This window comes from Pleurodeles waltl, chromosome 6 (assembly GCF_031143425.1).
Source record: "Pleurodeles waltl isolate 20211129_DDA chromosome 6, aPleWal1.hap1.20221129, whole genome shotgun sequence".
NCBI lineage: Eukaryota > Metazoa > Chordata > Amphibia > Caudata > Salamandridae > Pleurodeles > Pleurodeles waltl.
This window is the reverse complement of record NC_090445.1, coordinates 762,940,500-762,967,993: the sequence shown is the minus strand read 5'-3', so window position 1 is coordinate 762,967,993 and position 27,494 is coordinate 762,940,500. Positions and strand designations below refer to the sequence as shown.

Genomic DNA, 27,494 nt, shown 5'->3' with positions numbered 1-27,494 from the left:
CCAAAGGACTAGTTGCAACTGGAAATTTCACTGTGGAAACTTCCTTCTGGTGCTGAAAGCTGTAGAGGGTCCTGGAACAAAAACAGCTTGTGCCTGCCTGGAAATATTCCAGTGACCAGTGTAACTGCATCTGTACTTCTTGACCTCAAAGAGCAGTTGTGAGAACTCAGAAAAGTTGGCTGGAGTCTGAGAACCATACGAACTTTGAGTCAGGATTCCTCTCAGAAATCAATGTAATCTTTTGGGTCAGACTATTTTGGTCTTGTGATAGCTCAGTCACGGTTTGTATCAAAACTGTAGACTTCCTCTTCTCTCATCTTTCTGTGTTCCTCAGGCTCTCAACTAGAGGTAGCACTATAAGTCTCCAGGTCTGCACAACATGTTTGAGTACAGCAATGTATGTCGTAGTTAAAGTAGGCAATGGGACAAGGATATGTCTACAGAGAGACATTTATTTAGAGAGTGGTAGGGGCAGCATTTGAGGTCAGAAAGGTTACCAATTGGTTGAAGTAATTTATGCTAATACGTACTGTTAACTCCTTTGAATACCAAGTAATTTAAACAAATTACATACCTTTAGCAGTTGGTAGTTTTATTAAATAGTTTGGTGTGCGTGTTATCAATCACAGTTGATCGAGATTAAGCAGTGTTATAATTTCATTAAAGACTATGTTAAAAAACATCCAACAATGGCTGGCTCCTCAACAGGGTCAAAAGTTGTGCTGTGGCATTTTTTACATATTTAACAGAATCCAGAGGTCCTATAAATGCCCCTTTTCCTCCCCATGTGATTTTGATCACTTGATGTTACTGAATGGCAGGCTCTTTTTCACTGCTGAGCATTAACCTATAACCACTCTGCTTAATGCTAAGGGAGTCATCACATGGTGTGTATGAATTCTACCTGACGGATGTTCTGTAAGAATGGTCACGGCAGGTGTTGGGTGTTCCTTAGGCAAGCGGTTACTGTTGAATACTTGGAGGGCTGTAAGAGTTTGTTATTAGTAGGGCTGGAGGATCAGTGAATGGAAGAAGATTCAGGAGCTGTGGTGTTGGTGTGTGTCTTGCAAATCTTCTAGTTGACCATTAGCATGCACCTATTCAAGTACCACCTGTGGGTTGTCGCTTTCCTTAGAGGGTTGGTCTGGACTTTAACTCTGGGCAATTATGTAGCACCATGTGACCAGCCTGGAGTGAGAAGTAAATCATGCTTTTATTTTGTTAGCAACAATTATGTGTCCACTGTAGTGTCTTATGTGTATTTCTGTTCAGTGGAAATAGTAATCTGGTTCTCTTTTCTTCAGGTCCAACAGCCCGCTGCTCACCACGTACAATGATTGGGATTTTGGAGTTCCTATTCTCTCCGCTGCCGACGCCTGGCCTGATTGGGATCTTCACAATTGGAATCACCACTTTCCTATGGGTGATCACCAGACCAAAGCCCGTCAGATCACCCATCGACTTGAACAAACAATCCATTGGAACTCAGGTACGACTAAGCCGCATGTGCTGTGCAAGTGGTTACAGATACCACAAACAGATTACGACAATAATGCCATGTTCTACCCTCATGTTGTCTCCATTCAGGAGGACAACAAGACAAAGTACTGTGAGCATATCTAAACCACAGAAACAACCCTCACCATTGAAAGTTCTACACTTGTTCACAATGAAACGAACAACACAACTCGTAGTCCTGTGCACAGTTCAGAAGTCTCATTTGGTTGGGGCCACAACAACCTGAAAAGTCTTACCACGTATTACAGCGGTCAGAAACTTACACTTTGTGTTTGAATCTTTTTATTGAGTTTTCACGCAGAATAATGCACAAGTCACGGAGTATTGATGCAGGAACGCCTGCAAAAATTCAAATAACTTACAGCAATAATAATATTTGTCATTTTGTGTACTCACTGTCCCCTCTCCTGAGACGGGAGATGTGGTGTAACAACAAAAAGGGGGCAAGGGGCAAATATACAAGTCGCCATCTACTGTTGGTGTATGCGGGCCGCAAGGGGTAGGAAGACAGGGCAGACAGCGTGGGTGCGGAAAAGTAGGGACAAAAAGAGTGATGCAAGGGCACTAAGGTCTATAACATGCTTGGTGGCAAACTGACAGTTTGATCCAGCAAAACCCATCAGACAGAGGAGGTTCAAGAGAAAGAAACATGGAGTTAAAACTGAAGTGATAATGTGACAAACGCCACCACCCATCAGATGAGGGAACAGGCTCTGCTGCAGTGTAATTCACAACTACTCCGAGGAGCCTGTCACATAGCATCAATAGGAGGCATTCCCGACAGCCTTTCTAAGCACCAACGTACTGCAAATTTGATGAAATGAAAGAAGGCTCAAGGAAGGATGAAAAGGTCAAAAACACTGTACCTAAGGGCCTTATTTAGAGTTTGGTGGGCAGGAAGTCGGTCGCAAACATGGCAGATGCCCCATTCGCTGTATTAGGAGAGCATTATGGTAATTGAGACTTGTGATTCGGCGGGTGAGGTATCCACACATCAGTGAAAGAGTCCATGTCTGCCAAACTCTAAATTAAGCCCAAAGTTTTCTGGTGGAGCTAATATCAAATGTTTCATTTTGCAACACATTTCGCATTAATGGTTCAGACACAGTGCTTTCTTAATCATGTTAGGTGCGGTTAATAGGTAGAATAATTGCATTTCTATGTCGTGTGTTTGTGACATCCTTTGTGTTGCATTCATAGCTTCAAAAAGAGAGAAAACGTACATTTTACATTTCCTGTTTTTTTCTAATTATATTTTTCTTGTTAATGAAATCTTAGAATTTTGTAGCCATAAGTAGTCGGTTATTTGGTACGTGATAGGTGATTCTAAAAAAACTTAATGCTCCAAATATGTAGCTAGAATTGTGATCTCTGAGTCTTTGGCAGTAGAATAGACTAACAGGTGCCGCCAAACGTTACAACCACAACACTTAGGCTTGTGCTCGGTTACCATGGAAATGTCACACATCAGGATCGAGATAAATGTGTGCACGCATGTGAGCAGGCGCTGCGTACCGTTAATCATGCCTCAGATACTGAAAAACACAACCTGGCGTGCTCCTGCTTCGTTTTCTTGTGAGCTAAATTACTGATTTGTAATTGGAAACTGCAAATTCTGTCGTCAGAGTTTCTCTCATTCGGCATCTAAACACACCAAAACACACCAAAGACAAGATCTTAAAACACACATACTCCTACAAAACACTAACGCAAAACACAAAAACAAACGCATAGAAGCTCAGGCATAGCAAAAGCACATTTCTCTTCCTCTCTCTCTCAACTCACACCCTCCCCCCATCCCTCCCCCCCGCACACACTCGCTCAATGAAAAATCTACCTACGTAAATAAATCCCCTCTTAATGGTGCTGAATGTGGAACCGAAGACACAAAGAAGGCTATTTAAACATGCAGAAGTAAACATAAGTTAGAGCTATACTTCTGGAAGTTACACGACTGAATAAAGTTTTAACAACTTTAAAAAAAGAAACCTTCCACTGGTCTTACCACGAACGACACAGTAGGCATAAATGATTACTGAATGCACCCCACAGTGGGGTAAGGTGACATAGTATATGCTTTTCCTCACTCGATACCAATGTAATAACAAAGCTAACCAACCTATATTCATAGTAGCACACCACACAGAAGAAGTGTGTATTCTGAATATGCATCAATAAATGCAAATGGCAATCAGATTTTGTTACAAGCCTTTGAAGAGTTAATACATCTGACCTTTTCTGACCATTTGGCTGTGGAGATGATTTTTGCCAATGCCAGCAAAAGACAAAAATGCTGAACAGCATTGGCAAAAGCAAAAGCAAATAAAAATGGCATTCCTAATGTAATGCCATATATGCATTAATGAGTAACCACCAGTGGAAGCGAATGCATTATGACTCTTGGACTGCCCTTTTCAGGTCGAGCGCACAAGTGCTCTGACGTGTTGTAATCTCTGTGGGCTTATAACCATGCCCACTGCATGCCGATCACTATCACTCGTTCATGGGTTTGTCTTTCAAAAATCCTGTTATCATTGGGAAATGCTTTACGTTTGTCCCTCCTTGGGGCATTTTTGTTACTGCCTTGGCCATTGACCTTGTTCCATGGATAATTGCACATTTGCCGATACGTTTGGCTGCGAGCAAACTTATTTTTCCTATTGTATCTCTCCTTCGCCCTCATGGCAGCCGTGGTGCTTTGAATCAGCTTGTTTGGTACTTGTGAGTTACCACTCCAAGATAACAGATTTCATCTTGCAGCAGCAAATTAGCAAATAAAAAAGTGTGCCAAAGTGCATTATCCTGAAAGGAGTGGGCCGACAGCAATTTGCTACTAAGAGGCCATCTAATAAAACAGAAAAGAGAAATAAAAGTTTAAAGTGGGACTAGGAGGGGTATGGTAGCAACGAGGAAGGAGGGAGATCAGAACATTGAAGCACGGCATGGAAGAACAATGAGCAGGGAAGGGTGGTAAAGCAACAAAGGAGATGGAGAGGGGATGGAAAAACATTTTTTTAAAACAAAGCAGGTTTGGGAAAAGCAGGAGTAGCCATGGACAGGCTGGGGGCCAGCAACACAAAGAGTGAAGGGGTAGGAGTGTGAGTGGGAAGCAGCACAATCCAGTAAGATAGAAAGAAAACAGGTGCTCTTCCACAGAGTGCTGATAGCAAAAGAAAACAGTAGTTCCATCAATGTAAGTAGTGAAAGGACACAAGCAGTGGCTGTAGGAGGCTGGACTGGCTTGTAGTGAGTACCAAGGGGTACTTGCACCTTGCACCAGGCCCAGTTATCCCTTATTAGTGTATAGGGTGTCTAGCAGCTTAGGCTGATAGATATTGGTAGCTTAGCAGAGCAGCTTAGGCTGAACTAGGAGACGTGTGAAGCTACTACAGTACCACTTAGTGTCATATGCACAATATCATAAGAAAACACAATACACAGTTATACTAAAAATAAAGGTACTTTATTTTTATGACAATATGCCAAAGGATCTTAGAGTGTACCCTCAGTGAGAGGATAGGAAATATACACAAGATATATATACACAATAGCAAAAATATGCAGTATAGTCTTAGAAAACAGTGCAAACAATGTATAGTTACAATAGGATGCAATGGGGAAACAGAGGGATAGGGGCAACACAAACCATATACTCCAAAAGTGGAATGTGAACCACGAATGGACCCCAAACCTATGTGACCTTGTAGAGGGTCGCTGGGACTATTAGAAAATAGTGAGAGTTAGAAAAATAACCCTCCCCAAGACCCTGAAAAGTGAGTGCAAAGTGCACTAAAGTTCCCCTAAGGACAAAGAAGTCGTGTTAGAGGAATAATGCAGGAAAGACACAAACCAACAATGCAACAACTGTGGATTTCCAATCTAGGGTACCTGTGGAACAAGGAGACCAAGTCCAAAAGTCACAAGCAAGTCGGAGATGGGCAAATGCCCAGGAAATGCCAGCTGCGGGTGCAAAGAAGCTTCTACTGGACAGAAGAAGCTGAGGTTTCTGCAGGAACGAAAAGGGCTAGAGACTTCCCCTTTGGTGGACGGATCTCTCTCGCCATGGAAAGTTGTGCAGAAGTGTTTTCCCGCCGAAAGAACGCCAACAAGCCTTGCTAGCTGCAAATCGTGCGGTTAGCATTTTTGGATGCTGCTGTGGCCCTGGAGGGACCAGGAGGTCGCAAATTGGACCAGGAGAGAGAGGGGACGTCGAGCAAGACAAGGAGCCCTCTCAGCAGCAGGTAGCACCCGGAGAAGTGCCAGAAACAGGCACTACAAGGATACATGAAACAGTGCTCACCCGAAGTCGCACAAAGGAGTCCCACGTCGCCGGAGACCAACTTAGAAAGTCGTGCAATGCAGGTTAGAGTGCCGTGGACCCAGGCTTGGCTGTGCACAAAGGATTTCCGCCGGAAGTGCACAGGGGCCGGAGTAGCTGCAAAAGTCGCGGTTCCCAGCAATGCAGCCCAGCGAGGTGAGGCAAGGACTTACCTCCACCAAACTTGGACTGAAGAGTCACTGGACTGTGGGGGTCACTTGGACAGAGTCGCTGGATTCGAGGGACCTCGCTCGTCATGCTGAGAGGAGACCCAAGGGACCGGTAATGCAGCTTTTTGGTGCCTGCGGTTGCAGGGGGAAGATTCCGTCGACCCACGGGAGATTTCTTCGGAGCTTCTAGTGCAGAGAGGAGGCAGACTACCCCCACAGCATGCACCACCAGGAAAACAGTCGAGAAGGCGGCAGGATCAGCGTTACAGAGTTGCAGTAGTCGTCTTTGCTACTATGTTGCAGGTTTGCAGGCTTCCAGCGCGGTCAGCAGTCGATTCCTTGGCAGAAGGTGAAGAGAGAGATGCAGAGGAACTCGGATGAGCTCTTGCATTCGTTATCTAAAGTTTCCCCAGAGACAGAGACCCTAAATAGCCAGAAAAGAGGGTTTGGCTACCTAGGAGAGAGGATAGGCTACTAACACCTGAAGGAGCCTATCAGAAGGAGTCTCTGACGTCACCTGGTGGCACTGGCCACTCAGAGCAGTCCAGTGTGCCAGCAGCACCTCTGTTTCCAAGATGGCAGAGGTCTGGAGCACACTGGAGGAGCTCTGGACACCTCCCAGGGGAGGTGCAGGTCAGGGGAGTGGTCACTCCCCTTTCCTTTGTCCAGTTTCGTGCCAGAGCAGGGCTAAGGGGTCCCCTGAACCGGTGTAGACTGGCTTATGCAGAATTGGGCACATCTGTGCCCAACAAAGCATTTCCAGAGGCTGGGGGAGGCTACTCCTCCCCTGCCTTCACACCATTTTCCAAAGGGAGAGGGTGTCACACCCTCTCTCAGAGGAAGTTCTTTGTTCTGCCATCCTGGGCCAGGCCTGGCTGGACCCCAGGAGGGCAGATGCCTGTCTGAGGGGTTGGCAGCAGCAGCAGCTGCAGTGAAACCCCAGGAAGGGCAGTTTGGCAGTACCAGGGTCTGTGCTACAGACCACTGGGATCATGGGATTGTGCCAACTATGCCAGGATGGCATAGAGGGGGCAATTCCATGATCATAGACATGTTACATAGCCATATTCGGAGTTACCATTGTGAAGCTACATATAGGTAGTGACCTATATGTAGTGCACGCGTGTAATGGTGTCCCCGCACTCACAAAGTTCAGGGAATTGGCTCTGAACAATGTGGGGGCACCTTGGCTAGTGCCAGGGTGCCCTCACACTAAGTAACTTTGCACCTAACCTTTACCAGGTAAAGGTTAGACATATAGGTGACTTATAAGTTACTTAAGTGCAGTGTAAAATGGTTGTGAAATAACGTGGACGTTATTTCACTCAGGCTGCAGTGGCAGGCCTGTGTAAGAATTGTCAGAGCTCCCTATGGGTGGCAAAAGAAATGCTGCAGCCCATAGGGATCTCCTGGAACCCCAATACCCTGGGTACCTCAGTACCATATACTAGGGAATTATAAGGGTGTTCCAGTAAGCCAATGTAAATTGGTAAAAATGGTCACTAGCCTGTTAGTGACAATTTGGAAAGAAATGAGAGAGCATAACCACTGAGGTTCTGATTAGCAGAGCCTCAGTGAGACAGTTAGTCACTACACAGGTAACACATTCAGGCACACTTATGAGCACTGGGGCCCTGGGTTACCAGGGTCCCAGTGACACATACAACTAAAACAACATATATACAGTGAAAAATGGGGGTAACATGCCAGGCAAGATGGTACTTTCCTACACAACCCCCCCCCAAACGAAGGACAATAATACTAGCCATGACCTGATGAGTCTTCATTGTCTAAGTGGAAATATCTGGAGAGTCCATCTGCATTGGAGTGGCTACTCCCAGGTCTATGTTCCACTGTATAGTCCATTCCCTGTAGGGATATGGACCACCTCAACAATTTAGGATTTTCACCTTTCATTTGTTTTAGCCAAAGTAGAGGTTTGTGGTCTGTCTGAACAATGAAGTGAGTGCCAAACAGGTATGGCCTCAACTTCTTCAGTGCCCAGACCACAGCAAAGGCCTCCCTCTCAATGGCAGACCAACGCTTTTCTCTAGGGGTCAACCTCCTACTAATAAAAGCAACAGGTTGATCCTGGCCCTCAGAATTAAGTTGTGATAGGACTGCCCCTACGCCTAATTCAGATGCATCAGTTTGGACATAGAATTTTTTAGAGTAACAAGGGCTTTTCAGGACAGGTGCAGAGCACATGGCCTGCTTCAGCTCCTCAAAAGCTTTCTGACAGTTTGCTGTCCATAATACCTTTTTAGGCATTTTCTTGGATGTGAGGTCATTAAGAGGGGCTGCAATGGAGCCATAGTTCTTAATGAACCTCCTGTAATACCCAGTGAGGCCTAGGAAGGCTCTCACCTGAGTCTGAGTGGTAGGGGGAACCCAATCAATAATTGTTTGGATTTTCCCCTGAAGTGGTGCAATCTGTTCCCCACCAACAAGGTGTCCCAGATAAACCACCTTACCCTGCCCTATCTGGCACTTTGAAGCCTTGATAGTGAGGCCTGCCTTTTGCAGGGCCTCCAAAACTTTCCATAGGTGGACCAGGTGATCATCCCAGCTGGAGCTAAAGACAGCTATATCGTCCAAATATGCTGCACTGAAAGCTTCCAGCCCTTGCAGGACTGTGTTCACCAACCTCTGAAAAGTGGCAGGTGCATTTTTCAAACCAAAAGGCATTTCAGTAAACTGGTAATGTCCTCCAATGGTAGAAAATGCAGTCTTAGGTTTAGCATCTTCTGACAATTTGATCTGCCAATACCCTGCAGTCAAATCAAAAGTGCTTAGATACTTGGCAGATGCCAGTGTATCTATGAGCTCATCTGCCCTGGGTATAGGGTGAGCATCAGTTTTGGTTACCAAGTTGAGACCTCTATAGTCTACACAAAACCGCATTTCCTTCTTTTCATCTTTGGAATGGGGTTTTGGTACCAGTACCACAGGAGAAGCCCATGGACTGTCAGAGTGCTCAACCACTCCTAGTTCTAACATTTTCTGGACCTCTTGCTTTATGCAGTCCCTGACATGGTCAGGCTGCCTATAGATCTTACTTTTGACAGGTAAACTGTCTCCAGTATCTATAGTGTGCTCACACCAAGAAGTGGTACCTGGCACAGTAGAGAAGAGTTCAGAGAATTGATCTAGGAGATTTATGCAATTATCTTTCTGCTCAGCAGTAAGACAATCAGCCAAAACTACACCTTCCACAAGAGCATCTTGTTCTGTGGAAGAGAAGAGATCAGGTAGAGGATCACTGTCTTCTTCCTGTCCCTCATCAGTTGCCATGAGCAGGGTGAGATCAGCCCTGTCATAGTAGGGTTTCAGGCGGTTGACATGGAGCACCCTAAGGGGACTCCTGGCAGTGCCTAAGTCAACTAAATAGGTGACTTCTCCCTTCTTTTCACCAATTGTGTGGGGACCACTCCATTTATCTTGGAGTGCTCTTGGGGCCACAGGCTCCAAGACCCACACTTTCTGCCCTGGTTGGTACTGAACCAAAACAGCCTTCTGATCATGCCATTGCTTTTGGAGCTCTTGGCTGGCCTGAAGGTTTTTACTGGCCTTTTTCATGTACTCAGCCATCCTTGATCTGAGGCCAAGTACATAATCCACAATATCCTGTTTAGGAGCTTTTAAAGGTTGTTCCCAACCCTCCTTTACAAGTGTGAGTGGACCCCTAACAGGGTGTCCAAAAAGAAGTTCAAAAGGGCTGAAGCCCACTCCTTTCTGGGGTACCTCCCTGTAGGCAAAAAGGAGGCATGGTAGAAGGATATCCCATCTCCTGCGGAGTTTTTCAGGGAGACCCATAATCATGCCTTTGAGAGTTTTATTAAATCTCTCCACCAGTCCATTTGTTTGTGGATGATAGGGTGTTGTGAACTTGTAAGTTACACCACACTCCTTCCACATGGCCTTTAAGTATGCAGACATGAAATTGCTTCCCCTGTCTGATACTACTTCCTTTGGGAAGCCCACCCTGGAAAATATTCCCAGGAGGGCCTTTGCCACTGCAGGTGCTGTAGTGGTCCTTAAAGGAATAGCTTCAGGATATCTTGTGGCATGGTCCACTACCACCAAGATAAATCTATTGCCTGAAGCAGTAGGAGGGTCAAGGGGGCCAACTATGTCAAACCCTACCCTTTCAAAGGGAACCCCAACCACAGGCAATGGAATAAGGGGTGCCTTTGGGGTGCCACCTGTCTTGCCACTGGCTTGACAGGTTTCACAGGACTTACAAAATTCCTTTGTGTCCTCAGACATCCTAGGCCAATGATACAATGGAACCAGTCTGTCCCAAGTTTTCATTTGACCCAGGTGCCCGGCTAGGGGAATGTCATGTGCCAGGGTTAGGAGGAACTTTCTGTACTCCTGAGGAATCACTAATCTCCTGGCAGCTCCAGGTTTAGGATCCCTATGCTCAGTGTACAAGAGGTTGTCCTCCCAGTAAACTCTGTGAGAGTCACTGACATCCCCATTAGCCTGTTTGACAGCTTGCTGTCTGAGACCCTCTAATGTGGGACAGGTTTGCTGTGCCACACTCAGCTCCTCTCTGGCAGGCCCCCCTTCACCCAAAAGCTCAGCAGTGTCTGCTTCCAGCTCCTCTGGTGTAGGTTCTGCACAGGGAGGGAATTCTTCTTCCTCAGAAGTCGAATCCACTGTAGAGGGAGGGATAGTAGGAAGTGGTTTGCTTCTACTAGCCCTAGCTTTAGGGAGCACTTGGTCCATTGTTCCAGGATCCAAGCTTCCCTGTCCTTTTTGCTTTTTGGCCTGAGCCCTTGTCAAAGCAAAAATATGCCCTGGAATGCCCAGCATTGCTGCATGGGCCTCCAACTCCACATCTGACCAAGCTGATGTCTCCAAATCATTCCCTAATAGACAGTCTACAGGTAAATCTGAAGCTACCACAACTTTCTTTGGACCAGTAACCCCCCCCCCAGTTGAGATTTACAACAGCCATGGGGTGGCTAAGTGTGTTGTTGTGAGCATCGGTTACTTGGTACTGGTGACCAAGTAGGTGTTGTTCAGGGTGGACCAGTTTCTCTATGACCATAGTCACACTGGCACCAGTGTCCCTGTAGGCCTGAACCTCAACACCATTTATTAGGGTTAGCTGCTTGTACTTATCCATATTAAGGGGACAAGCAACTAAGGTGGCTAAATCAATAGCCCCCTCAGAGACTAACACAGCCTCTGTGGCCTCCCTAACAAGGCCAACCCCAACTAAGTTACCAATAGTGAGCCCAGCTACTCCCTTGGATTGGCTATTAGTAGGTTTGCTCCCACCACCACTGCTATTAGTCGGGACACTAGGTGTAGCAGTAGGGGTTGTAGTGGTAGGAGGCTTGGTGCCTTTCTTTGGACAACTGGGATCTGTTGTCCAATGGCCTTTTATTTTACATAAATAGCACCATGGTTTATTTTCCTTGTTCTGATTAAAAGAGGATTTGGGCCCACCACCCCCACTAGAGTGTTTTTGTGGGCCTGATGAAGACTCATTTTTAGATTTGTCCCCACCCTTGTCAGAAGACTTACCATCCTTCTTTTTGTTGCCATCTTTGTCACCCCCTGTATGAACTTTTCTGTTCACCCTTGTTCTGACCCATTTGTCTGCCTTCTTTCCCAATTCTTGGGGAGAGGTCAGATCAGAGTCCACCAAGTACTGGTGCAACAAATCAGACACACAATTATTAAGAATATGCTCTCTCAGGATCAAGTTATACAGGCTGTCATAATCAGTAACTTTACTGCCATGTAACCACCCCTTTAAGGCCTTCACTGAATGGTCAATGAAATCAACCCAGTCTTGTGAAGACTCCTTTTTGGTCTCTCTGAACTTTATCCTGTATTGTTCAGTGGTTAAGCCATAACCATCCAGGAGTGCATTCTTAAGAACTTGGAAATTATTAGCATCATTTTCTTTCACAGTAAGGAGCCTATCCCTACCTTTTCCACTAAATGATAGCCATAGGATAGCAGCCCACTGCCTTTGAGGGACATCCTGTACAACACAGGCCCTCTCAAGTGCAGCAAACCACTTGTTAATGTCATCCCCCTCCTTGTAAGGGGGAACTATCTTGTGCAGATTCCTGGAATCATGCTCTTTTGCAGGATGACTATGGGGAATACTGCTGCTGCCACCATGGGTTTCTAAACCCAGTTTCTGTCTCTCCTTCTCTACTTCTAAAGTCTGTCTATCCAAATCCAGCTGTTGCTTCTTGAGCTTCAGTCTGGTTTGTTCCACTCTCAATCTATTGAGCTCCCTTTCTAACAATCTGTCATCAGGGTGGGTGGGAGGGACATGCCTTGAAACAGAAGTATGGTGAGAATGGACAGAAGGAGACCTGTCCCTTACAGAAGCCACCCTAACAGCTTGGCTAACAGAAACATCACTACCAGTATGGTGAGAATAAATGCTTTTGCTATGATGTGAGACAACACTATTTGTATGGTGTGGCTCATCATCATTACCAACTATGCTAGACTGTCTAGTAATGGGCAGGCTAGGAAGTTTATTTCCTGAATCTTTTCCTGGGGGAGTCCCTGGATCAGATTGAGAACCATTAGCTACTTTTTCAACAGATGGGGCACTTATGGCCTTATCCCGTACTCTAAGCATGTTAATTAACAGTTCTAAGGAAGTATTCTTCCCTACACTCAAACCTCTCTCTATGCAGAGACTCCTTGCTCCTTTCCAGCTAAGGTGATCATATGCAAGTTTGGACAGATCAACATTTTGGCCTGTGCCAGACATTTTTAGAGAGAGTTAAAGTGATAGTAAAAGATAAAAAGTTTGTCAGAGCTTTTAGAAAGACAGAGAAAAAAAACTTTTAAAACTTTTTAGAACTTTTTGAAAGTTTAGAAGTACTTTTCAGCACTTAGAAAAGAGTGAAAAGAGGAAATGCAAAACTTTTTGGCTATGTGTATATACACTGACCTTGTTTTGTATATTTTTCTCTTATGAAAAGTACAATGACAAGAGTGGTAAGTAGTCTCAAAGCACTTATCCCACCGCTGCACAACCAATGTAGGAGGCTGGACTGGCTTGTATTGAGTACCAAGGGGTACTTGCACCTTGCACCAGGCCCAGTTATCCCTTATTAGTGTATAGGGTGTCTAGCAGCTTAGGCTGATAGATAATGGTAGCTTAGCAGAGCAGCTTAGGCTGAACTAGGAGACGTGTGAAGCTACTACAGTACCACTTAGTGTCATATGCACAATATCATAAGAAAACACAATACACAGTTATACTAAAAATAAAGGTACTTTATTTTTATGACAATATGCCAAAGTATCTTAGAGTGTACCCTCAGTGAGAGGATAGGAAATATACACAAGATATATATACACAATAGCAAACATATGCAGTATAGTCTTAGAAAACAGTGCAAACAATGTATAGTTACAATAGGATGCAATGGGGAAACAGAGGGATAGGGGCAACACAAACCATATACTCCAAAAGTGGAATGTGAACCACGAATGGACCCCAAACCTATGTGACCTTGTAGAGGGTCACTGGGACTATTAGAAAATAGTGAGAGTTAGAAAAATAACCCTCCCCAAGACCCTGAAAAGTGAGTGCAAAGTGCACTAAAGTTCCCCTAAGGACAAAGAAGTCGTGTTAGAGGAATAATGCAGGAAAGACACAAACCAACAATGCAACAACTGTGGATTTCCAATCTAGGGTACCTGTGGAACAAGGAGACCAAGTCCAAAAGTCACAAGCAAGTCGGAGATGGGCAAATGCCCAGGAAATGCCAGCTGCGGGTGCAAAGAAGCTTCTACTGGACAGAAGAAGCTGAGGTTTCTGCAGGAACGAAAAGGGCTAGAGACTTCCCCTTTGGTGGATGGATCCCTCTTGCTGTGAAAAGTCGTGCAGAAGTGTTTTCCTGCCGAAAAAATGCCAACAAGCCTTGCTAGCTGCAAATCGTGCGGTTAGCGTTTTTGGACGCTGCTGTGGCCCTGGAGGGACCAGGAGGTCGCAAATTGGACCAGGAGAGAGAGGGGACGTCGAGCAAGACAAGGAACCCTCTCAGCAGCAGGTAGCACCCGGAGAAGTGCCAGAAACAGGCACTACGAGGATGTGTGAAACGGTGCTCACCCGAAGTCGCACAAAGGAGTCCCACGTCACCGGAGACCAACTTAGAAAGTCGTGCAATGCAGGTTAGAGTGCCGTGGACCCATGCTTGGCTGCGCACAAAGGATTTCCGCCGGAAGTGCACAGGGGCCGGAGTAGCTGCAAAAGTCGCGGTTCCCAGCAATGCAGCCCAGCGAGGTGAGGCAAGGACTTACCTCCACCAAACTTGGACTGAAGAGTCACTGGACTGTGGGGGTCACTTGGACAGAGTTGCTGGATTCGAGGGACCTCGCTCGTCGTGCTGAGAGGAGACCCAAGGGACCGGTAATGCAGCTTTTTGGTGCCTGCGGTTGCAGGGGGAAGATTCCGTCAACCCACGGGAGATTTCTTCGGAGCTTCTAGTGCAGAGAGGAGGCAGACTACCCCCACAGCATGCACAAGCAGGAAAACAGTCGAGAAGGCGGCAGGATCAGCGTTACAGAGTTGCAGTAGTCGTCTTTGCTACTATGTTGCAGGTTTGCAGGCTTCCAGCGCGGTCAGCAGTCGATTCCTTGGCAGAAGGTGAAGAAAGAGATGCAGAGGAACTCGGATGAGCTCTTGCATTCGTTATCTAAAGTTTCCCCAGAGACAGAGACCCTAAATAGCCAGAAAAGAGGGTTTGGCTACCTAGGAGAGAGGATAGGCTACTAACACCTGAAGGAGCCTATCAGAAGGAGTCTCTGACGTCACCTGGTGGCACTGGCCACTCAGAGCAGTCCAGTGTGCCAGCAGCACCTCTGTTTCCAAGATGGCAGAGGTCTGGAGCACACTGGAGGAGCTCTGGACACCTCCCAGGGGAGGTGCAGGTCAGGGGAGTGGTCACTCCCCTTTCCTTTGTCCAGTTTCACGCCAGAGCAGGGCTAAGGGGTCCCCTGAACCGGTGTAGACTGGCTTATGCAGAATTGGGCACATCTGTGCCCAACAAAGCATTTCCAGAGGCTGGGGGAGGCTACTCCTCCCCTGCCTTCACACCATTTTCCAAAGGGAGAGGGTGTCACACCCTCTCTCAGAGGAAGTTCTTTGTTCTGCCATCCTGGGCCAGGCCTGGCTGGACCCCAGGAGGGCAGATGCCTGTCTGAGGGGTTGGCAGCAGCAGCAGCTGCAGTGAAACCCCAGGAAGGGCAGTTTGGCAGTACCAGGGTCTGTGCTACAGACCACTGGGATCATGGGATTGTGCCAACTATGCCAGGATGCCATAGAGGGGGCAATTCCATGATCATAGACATGTTACATGGCCATATTCGGAGTTACCATTGTGAAGCTACATATAGGTAGTGACCTATATGTAGTGCACGCGTGTAATGGTGTCCCTGCACTCACAAAGTTCAGGGAATTGGCTCTGAACAATGTGGGGGCACCTTGGCTAGTGCCAGGGTGCCCTCACACTAAGTAACTTTGCACCTAACCTTTACCAGGTAAAGGTTAGACATATAGGTGACTTATAAGTTACTTAAGTGCAGTGTAAAATGGTTGTGAAATAACGTGGACGTTATTTCACTCAGGCTGCAGTGGCAGGCCTGTGTAAGAATTGTCAGAGCTCCCTATGGGTGGCAAAAGAAATGCTGCAGCCCATAGGGATCTCCTGGAACCCCAATACCCTGGGTACCTCAGTACCATATACTAGGGAATTATAAGGGTGTTCCAGTAAGCCAATGCAAATTGGTAAAAATGGTCACTAGCCTGTTAGTGACAATTTGGAAAGAAATGAGAGAGTATAACCACTGAGGTTCTGATTAGCAGAGCCTCAGTGAGACAGTTAGTCACTACACAGGTAACACATTCAGGCACACTTATGAGCACTGGGGCCCTGGGTTACCAGGGTCCCAGTGACACATACAACTAAAACAACATATATACAGTGAAAAATGGGGGTAACATGCCAGGCAAGATGGTACTTTCCTACAGTGGCGACCTGCCATTACAGGTGCTTGGGCTCTACCCCTCCCTTTTCAAATCATGGTGTCTGTCAAGCTCAGTTAAAGTCAGCCTGACAGACACTCACCATATCAGGTCAGCCAGCCAGGTGCTTTAGATGCTCTAATGAATAGGCAGCGGGCTCCTGAGCCAAGGTTTGCCAGGCTGAAGATCTCACAGCCTTCACGGCAGTTACATCATCAGCCCAGCAAAGTACTTCTAAGATACCCCCCTCAAGAGAAGGGGTTTGTCACTGATAGATTCAGCACTGGGTGTTTCAGGTTTAAGCCCTGAAGTGTTCAGGGCTGATTATCAATGACACCTCAAACCACTCTTTCTCAACTCATCACAGAGTGGTGTTGAATCAACATATCTCCCTGACCAAAATCCATTCTGTGATGAGTTTGGGAAGCTCCTTTTCTCATTGGTTGACCCATGGGAAAGTTACCCAATGAGGGCAGCCGGCAGGACTTTCTTTCCCTTCCCTCCCCAAAGCCAAAGCTCTTTCCTAAGCCTTCACGCTTTCTCTTCCTGCTACCTACGAATCCTGCCATCACTGCTGCAGCCCAGTTAGTGCATATTGAATGTTTGGGTTCATGTGTGTACCTATGGATATGTATAGGTATTTGCACGTGTGGTGTGAATGGGTGTCTTCCAGTGTGGGCCTGTGAATGGTAGGTATGAGCATGTTTGTGCACCTGGATGAGTGTGAGTGAGTCTACTCGTGGGTGGGTGGGTAGGTGTTGTATGTGTATGCACTTATGATCAGGTGGCTGTGAGTGTGTCTGCTTGTGAATGGGTGGGTTTCAGTATGTGTCTATGCTTATGAGCGGAATGGTGGAAGTGCACGTTCATGTGTGTACCAACCCCACTACTCCTTCAAAGGACAAACTGCTACTGGATGCAAGTCATCCAGTCAAAGGGATGGTAAAGAAACTATGATGCAGGGAAAGATAAACACAACAAAAATAAAGAAGTACATTGACGTACATTGAAAAAGAAGCAAGCAAATGAGATTGACAAGCAAGCCACACAATAATAAGATATGGATTGACCCAAAACTCAGTGTGAGCATTGGTACTTCAGAGAATAGGTTTTTGAACAAGACTGCTCGAGCCCTTTTTTAGGTGAGACCTAAAAAGAATAACCATCATTTAGATTAATTTTCTGGGTCGTTCCACTTGTTAATAATAGCAGTGCCCAAATATTTAGTTCCTATGTAACTGATTTGTGTGGGGAGTTGTCCTGCAATTCTGGCCAGTGGTATCATGACTCCATTCATGTCACAATATTATGCCACAAGATAGAGAGCTCATATCTGGTTTCATTGTAAAAGCTTGTACTGTGGTAGTTGCATTGTAACTTTCTAATGACAGTTTGTTGGATAGTTCTGCTTGCCTTAGTAGATGGTCAGAATAATTATCTTGATGAATAGACGATTAATGCACTGCTAGAGGATCACCCCATTGATTATTATTACTACATATCTGTAGAGGTTTTACAATTAATGACCTGAGTCTAAATGGGGGTCTGAGAGGAAGAACTCATTCTTACTCTGAGCTTTTATAAATGGATTTCATTGGTTGTGAGATTTGACCCCAGAAGGGTTACTACTCCTCTTCAAAAAGAAGTGCAAACACCCTTGCCTTGGCATTTCTGTTCCTGAGGCAAAAGCATGCTAGGTGATGTGCTGACAGAATTATATTTGACATAGTGGTACCTTTTAATAAAATACCATGGAAGGAATGTTTATTGTTATTCATCATCTTTGGTCTGGGATCAGCGCCTTGAGGTGGAGGTGTTATTGATGTGTATGAAAAGGTGGGTGGTTTTCTTGGTCCCTGTGTTGCAGCCGCATCCAGCCATGCGGCTCTCTCTCCTGCCCCTTAATACAGTTGTGGGAATTTTAATCAACCTGGTTTTAGTGTCCATGTACTAGAGCACTATTACTAAAGACCCCTCATTCTCCTCTTTCATGTTTGTGTTTTGGGTGGCCTTGTGGTGGATGACTGCCTGGTTGAAGATTAGAAAGGGGCAGAGATAACTGAGGCTTCACCGTCTGAAAACCTGGTTCCCCATCTCTAAACGAGGCAGAAGAACTGTTTAATTGGTGGAGCGGGAGCTTCACATTAAACTTCAGAGCGCCGCTTGGCCAAACTCTAATCGAGGCCCTAAGTTACCTTGATAAACGAATATAGCAGGATAAACTTCAATTTAGGTGTCAAAGTGCACAGCGAGGGCAGCTCGATCTAAAATTCCTTCAACTCAGCTATGCATCAATTCTGTCTGGCACATCCAGATAGTGTTCACTGAAGATCGCCAGCCAGGAGGGCATTTAGGCTGAATTTGCCCAAGTGATTTGGATCAATGTAATCTTTAATAGTGGCACTTCGCCACTTGGACATTTATTCATCCATTCCTGTGCCCTACAATCATTGTAAGCACCCTTTTTCTCGGTTGTGTTAAATCAGTGCTCAATTATATATGTTCACTGTACCAAGTAATGAATTTAAAAACATATGTTTTCGAGTTTTATTCTGTCTCATTTTCATTATTTTAATTTCATATTGTTCCCCACTATTATACTGATTTATAGCTGATCTGATTCTTCTTCCCAAATGCGAGCCACTTGAAGACGTTACAGAAGGCGATGCTCGTTTTCAGTGCGATTTACCACAGTCTGATACGGATGAGAAACCAACGAATGTTCCAGCCAGATCCCTTGCTAAAGGCAAGGGAAATATCACACTGAGAGGCTTAACTATAGATATGACTTATTCTACATGCGCTAGTCATTACAGCGTAGACACTGGGGTTGCCTCAGTCTAGATGGTCCCAGTTGTGACATCATGTTCTTTGGATACTAATAGCGTACTCTTCTGTATTGGCAAGAAATGTTTGGACTGCAGGGACCAAATTCACGTAAAGGTTTGTGCTGATTTCTGTGATGCAAAGCAGCACAAACAGCAGCAACTGTCAACTTTTGCCTATAAAAGCTATTTTGCACCAGAATGTAATCCTCGTGCAGCTACAAAACCACATTGTAACAGCCTCCCATTCATTCACATAATGGTGGTGGTGTGTCTAGACTGAACAGTGTAAAAAAACATAGGTTTTAGTACAAAATCCTACTGAAGTAGCATCATCTTGCTTGGCCCCGCATCCTAATGCCTAGTGAAATATGTGTGTTAAACGGAAGCACACATTTGATATGTCTGACACTTTGGCGGTTTTCTACACTTAGGAATTAGTACTTGAGGGTGTACCTCGAATACAAATACTCTAGTAGACACTGCAGGCTCACCTATGCACCATGGTGTTTTGACGCTTTAAAGCCGGGTATAGCAATGCAGTTTTTGTCCAGCTTGCACTATTTTTTGGCAACCACTGTCACTCATAGTAGCTTAAATTATATTCCTTCCCATATAGTTTAACCGCAGCAGAGAAAATGCGGGATTTACTACCAATCTGGGGCTTGGGGTACTATATTATGGACCGTTGATAAAGCCCAGAACTTTGCCCAATGCTAAGCAATGCATGATCACTCTCAACGGGCAGCATGTGGCTTATATCCCATAAACTACTGTGAATGGTGCAGGTTTGTGTTTGTATGCAGGTAGAATAGGCCTCGGAACATACAGGCAACTCCAGGGGAAGCTAACGATATCTTATTTATGCCAGGACTGGCTGGAAAAAACCTGACTGCCGTCGAGTGACTAATGTACGCGTCGACAGATAGACCTGCAAGCTAATGCACGCCCTTTCGTAAGATTAAACGGATATGGTAGCTATTTGGGTAGACATTAATTGTGGATGTGAGTGTTTTTTTGTCTAACGTTATTTTTACCCTCGTGCTAATTTCCCCCGCCGGTGTTGAATATGTCTTCTCCAATAGCCCCATTAGTGCATTTACTTGCCCCTTTAGAACTGGTGGGAGCTCAGACAACATTGAGGCTTGGAGAACAAGAAGACTGCCTGGCTGCTGGTCGGGATCTCTGAGCAGTTATGTTTCACTCTTCCACAAATTATATATTGAAAGCTGCCCTCCCTTTCATTGAAGCTGGGGTGCACCAAATAAAAATCAGAGTCTTTCCTGCGTCACAGCATGCTATGCGTACATTTGATTAGTTGTTGTTATGTTTAACCTCGACGTCACGTCTGCGTCCCAGGGGCAGGTGCCTCTTCAGTGCTGCGCGCACGCTTGCTCTTATGACGTCATGCATTCCACTTGAGTGTTCTATGCTCTGCTTTTGGCGCTCCATGTTTGTCAGTAGGGGCTGGCAGGCAAGGGACCACCACAACTAGCCCATATACCTCAGTAAATCACCTCTGACACTCTGATGTGGCGGCGTCATGACTTCAGTTGCCAGCCACGAAGACACCAGGTATTGCTTATTGCAGCTGAGCATGAAGGGATACATATCTGTGGTTGTAAACAGCTTACCCAAATCTGTCTAAATCGTAGAAATCACCTTTACTTTAGTCCAATGCGCCTAAGTGGAAAGAGACCGGCATGTTGCAGTATTCAGGCCCCTTACATGGCCTGCTACATAGGCGCGTTTGGTGAAATGTCCTTTGCTGGGGAGAAATATCACACCACAGACCTGCCTTGCAACTTGTGCAGAGGCTCAGTTAGTTACACTCAGGCCTTAGGTAAGAGTTTAGGTGAGCTTCAAGATTATGCTTGCCATTAACGATAGGGTTAGCATATCATAGACGGAGAGAGAAAGTGAGAGTGGGAGAACCACTATACCTGCAATCAAGTCCCAGTGTCACACGTCCCAGCCTAGCGTGCAACTGCCATCCAAACAAAAAAACACGAACCTGCCGTTCAATACAATACCATCTTTTCGAGGGATTTATATGGTGTTCTAGTGCTCACGAGAAAAGTTTTTGCTCCTACACACTGTTCTCATGTTTCATTCAATGTCCTTTCTCCCACTGTTATGTAAAGTGGGGTTTGTATGTAAAGATCTTTACCGCATTGGACTCTTATTCTCCACTTACCTTGTTTGTGCCATGCAGGGTGGCGCGCGTAGAAGTGGCCTGTCAAAGGATGACAAGCTGATGTCCTACTACTATGAGGATGCAAAGACACTGTATGAAGTTTTTCAGCGAGGGAAGCGTGTGTCAGGTAAGAAGTCATTTGAATCCATGTGCAAGCACACACAGAGCAAGCAAAAATGGATCCCACGAGTAATTTGTATAAACTGATATACACAATGGCTTTCGCATAAAGCAGTTTTTAGATCAATACTAGAAAGTAAGTAATACTGTTTTGAGATCATTAATGTAATACCAGGAAAAAATAGGAATAGTAAGGAAGTTACAGGGGCCCTTTTATGAACCATGGTCCTCTGCTGACAAGTGCAACTGCAGCACAGCGCCAGTAGGGGAGCACTATGCCTGCTGTCAATAAACCTGAAGGGGCGTATACCGTCCAAGTATAACATTTTCGGCATGTACATCACTAGCTGCAAAGAAAGCATGCACTGCAAAAACTGTCCATATTTTAAAATTAAATAATAGATGAGTTGCCTAAAAGTGTACTTACTGCTTATTGTTACACACGCATTGGCAAAGCCAATAGGGCTCGCCTTTGGGGGCTATTGGCTTTGCCAGTGGTTCTAGCCATGCTGTACAGCATCCCAGATGCAGTGCAGCCTACTTAAGAAGCCATATACAGCCAGCGGCATTTACAAAATAATGCAAGCATTTTTTTTATTTTTGTTTCTCGATCCTGGTTGTATCACTAAACGAAAAAAAGTAGCGTGGGGGAAGCAACAGGAGGAATTGTGCAAAGCAACGCAGGGGCACAGGTCTGGTAAGAAACAAGGAGGTCATGGGAAAGGTACACACAGGGTAAGGTGGGAACAAAAAAAGAAAGAAAAAAAAGGAAGCGGGTGGGAGCAAGCAGATAAGGGGTTAGAGGTGAAGTTGGGGAGGAAAGCACATGGGCAAAAAAAGCAACACAGGGGCATCATAGAGGAAAGCAGGGGGCACATAGGCAGCGGAAGCACAAGATGAGTTAACTCGACAGAGGTGGAGATATACATAAGGGAGATAGCTGGAAAACACACCTGCTCTAGTAGAGTGCTTAAACAAAAAGGCAAAAATAGCACCTAAAACCAAAGCAGTAGAAGGACACAAGTAATGGGTCCATGCTCCAGGGCAGGGACATACCCAAGGTTAGGACGTGAAGCCCACACATGCTAACCAATTAGAAGCAAGCAAATTGGAGTGACAATGGTAAGCAGTGGGCAGGCCCGAGGCTCACTGAAATCTGACGATATGTCTTGCAACAAAATGCACGTGCTGCTGTAGGCGAGACCTACATAAATGTAAAATATTTTCTATTTAAATTCTATAGTGTATCACTGAATACAAATGTCTTGCTTTGCTTAATGATGTAGTCACAGACAACAAACACAACCAGCATGTGCAGAGTTTTGATTATTTGCCTGTAATTTTCTTTAGATCAATGCGTACTTATCACAGTCCTTCTTCGTGGGAGGGACTTTTTGTATCATTACATTGGAAGAAAATACTCCTCTGGGATCTCTTGCATTAATAGACACATTTTCTCTTCTTTCCATTTTTAGGTTTCGCCTGCACAGTGCTTGTGCTGTGCTAGTGAAGTGTTTTTTTTTTTTTTTAATAAAAAAAAATCTTAAAAAGGCTTACATCACACCCACACTTTACTTACCATTTATAGGCTTCACCAGTCACTCTCCTTTTCTTGCTTCTGACTGGTCAGCAGCCACTACTGATGTCATCAGGCAGAACTTCCTCTCTCCTTGGCATTGGCTGTTCCCCCACAGCTAGACAAAGCACCCCTTCCTGTTAGCGGTGAGTGGCTGCAAGCTGGTGTCCTTCCACTGGCCACGCATGTTTCAGAGGTCCTATTTTTTTACTTTTGTCCCCCCACTTCATAGAGTGCGTGTGTTTAGTACAAACTCGACCAAAGGCAACAAACCACTTTACTTGAGCACCAGTTGCATTTCAGACAGACAGACGGAGAGATTACGAGATTGGCTCAGAATCACAGCAGTTTGAGCCAACGCCAAGACTCAAACCTGGTTCCCCAGCTTCAAAGTCAGCTGCTCTATGCTTCTGTTGTTCTGTTGATAGCATGTGTCACTAGTAATACAAATATTAACACTCTATTCAATAAATGTTTGATATACCGAGCGGCCTACTTCCGTTTATGCACGACATGATAATTTATTTCTTTTCAGAAAATCGATAATCTTCTGTCCTTTTTGCTAATTTATAAATTGTGTGCAATGAAAGTAACACTGTTGCAAAATGGCGGTCATGTTTATCACCGGTACGGAATAATGAACAAATTAGACAAAGGACTAACACTGTGTATGGACTGGAAGAGCGTGCACGTTATGAAGTGAAGCGGTTTGCTGTTTCAGAACAGGATGTTCTCAGACAGAGGAATGCAATGTGTATGATAAGAGAATTGAATTCCGAAGGGTATTTAATCTTTTTCCGTTATTTATGACGGTTATTCGCAAGATGTACTATTGAAATTTCACAGGTTTTTAATATCAAGTTAATCAATTCACAATTACTTTGATCCCATTTAGAATACTATTAAGGTAATTGGAGATCCTGCCTTTCAGAGATCCAGTGTGTAATGGGTCAGGGGTTAAAGGGCACATAAAACAGAAAATTAATGAACTATTTTACAGAAAGTTGGAGTTAGCGAGGAAACAGCACAGCAGGTAAGTAGGTATGGCCTGAGATTAGCAATAAAAAAAATTCTAGCATTCGCGCTAAGAATTTTTCAATTCTATTAAGGACACGGAGGCGAGGATTATGCTTCTCTTTCCATGCTTTATTTTCTACAGCAGCCAATGAAAATCATGGAAAGTAAAAACTACAAGGCCCAATATCAGTCATAACACGTGATAAACCATAGAGGAGGAAGCCTATAAAGTGTTGCCTCACACCAAGCCACTCCTCTTTCTTTGTCCAAAATTCGCAACAGAAAAGTCAAAGTCTTAACATAAACTTGCAAACGAAAATCCTGAAAACAGATGAACTGGCATCCCACTTGACTGGAAGAAGAACGATATCGCGGCAGTCCGCACTACTTCTCAACATTTCCTAGAAAAAATGAAAAAACCAGGCCATAAAAACTGAACAACATAAGAAATACTTATATCAACTATTCAATAGGGTGGGATAGCACTGAAGTACAGTAACTTGCACATAATATCAACAAAATAACATGAAACTCCACCATCATATATATACAGTGCGGCGGGATAATCCTCTCCTCCGTGTCCTTAATAGAATTGAAAAATTCTTAGCGCGAATGCTAGAATTTTTTTTATTCTATGTCAGGACCGGAGGCTCAGATTATGCTTGTTCAAAGCTGATTCACAACCACAGAGGCTATATCAACAATAGGTTTATAATAAAAAGTTTTAAAAGTCGAAGGCGAAGACCAATCTGCTGCCTTTAAAATGTCCTCTAAACGAGAACCCAAAGCCAAAGACTTCAATGCCATAGCTCCTCTGGCAGAATGCGCACCAAACTTAGAAATATCAATGCCTGCTTCACTCAGCAACCAACGCATCCATCTAGCAAGAGTGGCTGAGGAAACAGGATGATATGGCTTAACTAAAGAAATGAGTAATTTACCCCCCATATCAGAACAAAATTCTTCTGTACTCACCTCGTAAGCTTTAAGACACTGCACCACACAAAGCTTGGGGTTGTCTACAAAGCAGGGGTAAGAAAGCGACTTCAGGTTGCATTTGGTTCTACGCGAAATGGAAAAAGAGACTCCCTCAGGAGAAAAAACTCTCCCAGCCAAATCTAGTGCTCTACAAGATATCAAACACAACAACATGGTGAGTTTAGCTGATAACTGTTTCCTAGACAAATATCTATTAGCAGGCCAGGATTCTAAAAAACGAAGGACAATATTAACATCCCAAAGGGACGAATAACAGAGACGAGGAGGATTAGCTAACCTGATACCCCTCTTAATTTACACACAATTGGAGACTCGCCGATGGGTTTACCCTCCACTGGTAAATGTCCTGCTGAAATAGCAGACCTATAATTATTAATAGACCGGTATAACAGACCTGACGCTGCTAAGGAGGAAAGGAAATTCAGGACCAGACAGCAACCTGCTGAAGAAGGATCTGCACTCCTAGAACTACACCAAGCACTCCATCGCTTCCACGCCGAATCGTATCTCTTGTGAGTACTGGAGGACCAGGAACCCGCAATGAATTCGGAAGACTCTTGCGAAAGCCCTGGGATGTCCCATCTTTCCCTGAAAGATGCCATGCCATCAGAGATAGCTGGCCTGACAGGATCAATGGATGTAACAAGCCCTGAGGGTCCTGGAGGAGATTCTCCCGGAAGGGCAGAATGATCGGATGATCGCAACTCAGTTTCATTGCTACCGGAAACCATGCTTGAGATCTCCAAAGGGGCGTCACCAGGACTAACTCCGCTTGCTGACGTCTGATCTGGGCCAAAACCCTGGGTATCATTAAGAAGGGAGGAAATGCATAACTCAGTTCCTAAGACCAGTCCTGAAGAAACGCATCCGTCCTTGATGCCTCCGGATCTGGCCTCCAACTGAAAAAACATTTCAGCTGCCGATTGAAGCGAGATGCAAACAGAGAGAGTTTGGAAAACTCTGGGATGTAACCTCCAATCGCTGAAGTCTCTCAGGTGATGAGAGTTCCAATCGGCCACCAAGTTGCTGGCCCCAGGGAGGTACTCCGCCACCACTGAAATCCTGTGCTGAAGGCAAAAGTGCCAGAACTCCTTGACTATCTCCGCCAGAATGCGGGAACGAGTTCCCCCCAACTTGTTGACATATCTCACTGCCGAGATATTGTCCATGCGAAGGAGAATACAACAATTCGCTCTGATGGGAGAAAGACTCTTGATTGCGAAAGAGCCTGCTAGGAGTTCCAAGCAATTTATGTGGAGACTCAACTCCGCGTTGGACCATCTGCCTCCCATGGACACTGAGCCGCACCGGGCTCCCCAGCCCCAACGACTGGCGTCGGACTCTATCACTACATCCTGGAGAGAGCTGAATATGGCTCTGCCGTTCCAGGCTTCCATATTATCGAGCCACCAATGCATCTCTGCACAGGCCTCCTCTGACAGGGGAACCTGATCTGCATAACGGAGGCCCTTCTGAAGATGAGAAATCTTCAATCGTTGAAGGGCTCGGTAATGCAAGGGACCCGGGAATATCGCCTGAATCGAAGAAGAAAGCAGGCCCACCATGCGAGCAATCGCTCTCAAGGAAACAGTCTGTTTGGATAATAGACACCTCAATTCTCTCTTGATTGAACGGATCTTCCCGGAAGGAAGAATCAGAAGAGACTGTAATGAGTCTATCTGGAACCCCAGAAAGTCTATCCGATGAGAGGGGACCAGAACGGATTTTTGGGCATTGATTATACAGCCCAGACTCTGAACAAGAGACACTGACCATTCGAGATGATCTAACAGAAGGTCCCGATCCTGGGCCATGATTAGGATGTCGTCTAGGTACACAATTAATCTGACCCCTTGGGAGCGAAGGAATTCCACTACTGGACGCATAACCTTCGTGAAACACCAACGGGCGGAGGACAGACCAAAGGGGAGAACCTTGTACTCGTAATATTCGGTCTCCCAACAGAACTGAAGGAACCTCCGATGTGGAGGAAAAATAGGAATAGTCAAGTAAGCGTCCTTTAGATCTAAGCGGACTAACCAGTCTCCCTCCTGGAGAACATCTCTCAGTAAATGGATACCTTCCATTTTGAAATGACGATATAGCAAAAAACCGTTGAAGTCTTTTAAGTTCAGAACTAGGCGCGAGCCGCCACCCTTCTTGTCTACAAGAAACACTGGGCTGACAAAACCTGAAGGGTGATGGGGAACCCTGATAACTGCACCCTTCTTGAGTAGAGCTGACATTTCTGCGGAAATAAGACTGTGTTCTTGAAGGGAAAAATATCCCTGCCTTGGAAGGCATATCTGATAAGGGGACTCGTAAAATTCTAGCTTGAACCCTTGCACAGTCTCTAAGACCCAAGCATCTGAAGAAATTAGATGCCAATTCTCCAAAAACTTCTGAGTTCTGCCCCCCAATATTACTTCTGAACTCAAGACCAAGCTCACCTGTGGCTCCCGACTCCTGGGAGAAAGATTGTTGTCCTTTGGATCTCCCCCTACGAAATCTGCCTCGACCATACCTAGGTCTTGACGGGTAGAAGGTAGACGAGGAGGAGTCGTAACCCTGATAGCCTCCTCTTCCTTGTTGGTAGGATCCACGATGGGGGCCTTGTTGATTGAAACGGCCTAAGGCACGCCCTCTGTAGCGTCCGGCCCCTCAAAAAAGTGGACGTAGCACTCTCAGATGGATCCTTGTGCCTTGTCCAGACTGGCATAAGTGGAAACG

General features: G+C 45.4%; 1 protein-coding gene across 1 annotated transcript in view; it reads left to right on the top strand.

Moving 5' to 3' along the window:
- The window catches only part of ACSL5 (acyl-CoA synthetase long chain family member 5), a 125,351-nt gene that overhangs the window by 35,158 nt on the left and 62,699 nt on the right, over positions 1-27,494 (top strand). Inside the window, exons 2-3 of the mRNA XM_069239391.1 lie at positions 1,305-1,489; positions 21,071-21,179. Of these exons, the coding sequence (XP_069095492.1) occupies positions 1,334-1,489; positions 21,071-21,179 (265 nt within the window). The 5' untranslated portion in view covers positions 1,305-1,333. The remainder of the gene's footprint in view (positions 1-1,304; positions 1,490-21,070; positions 21,180-27,494) is intronic.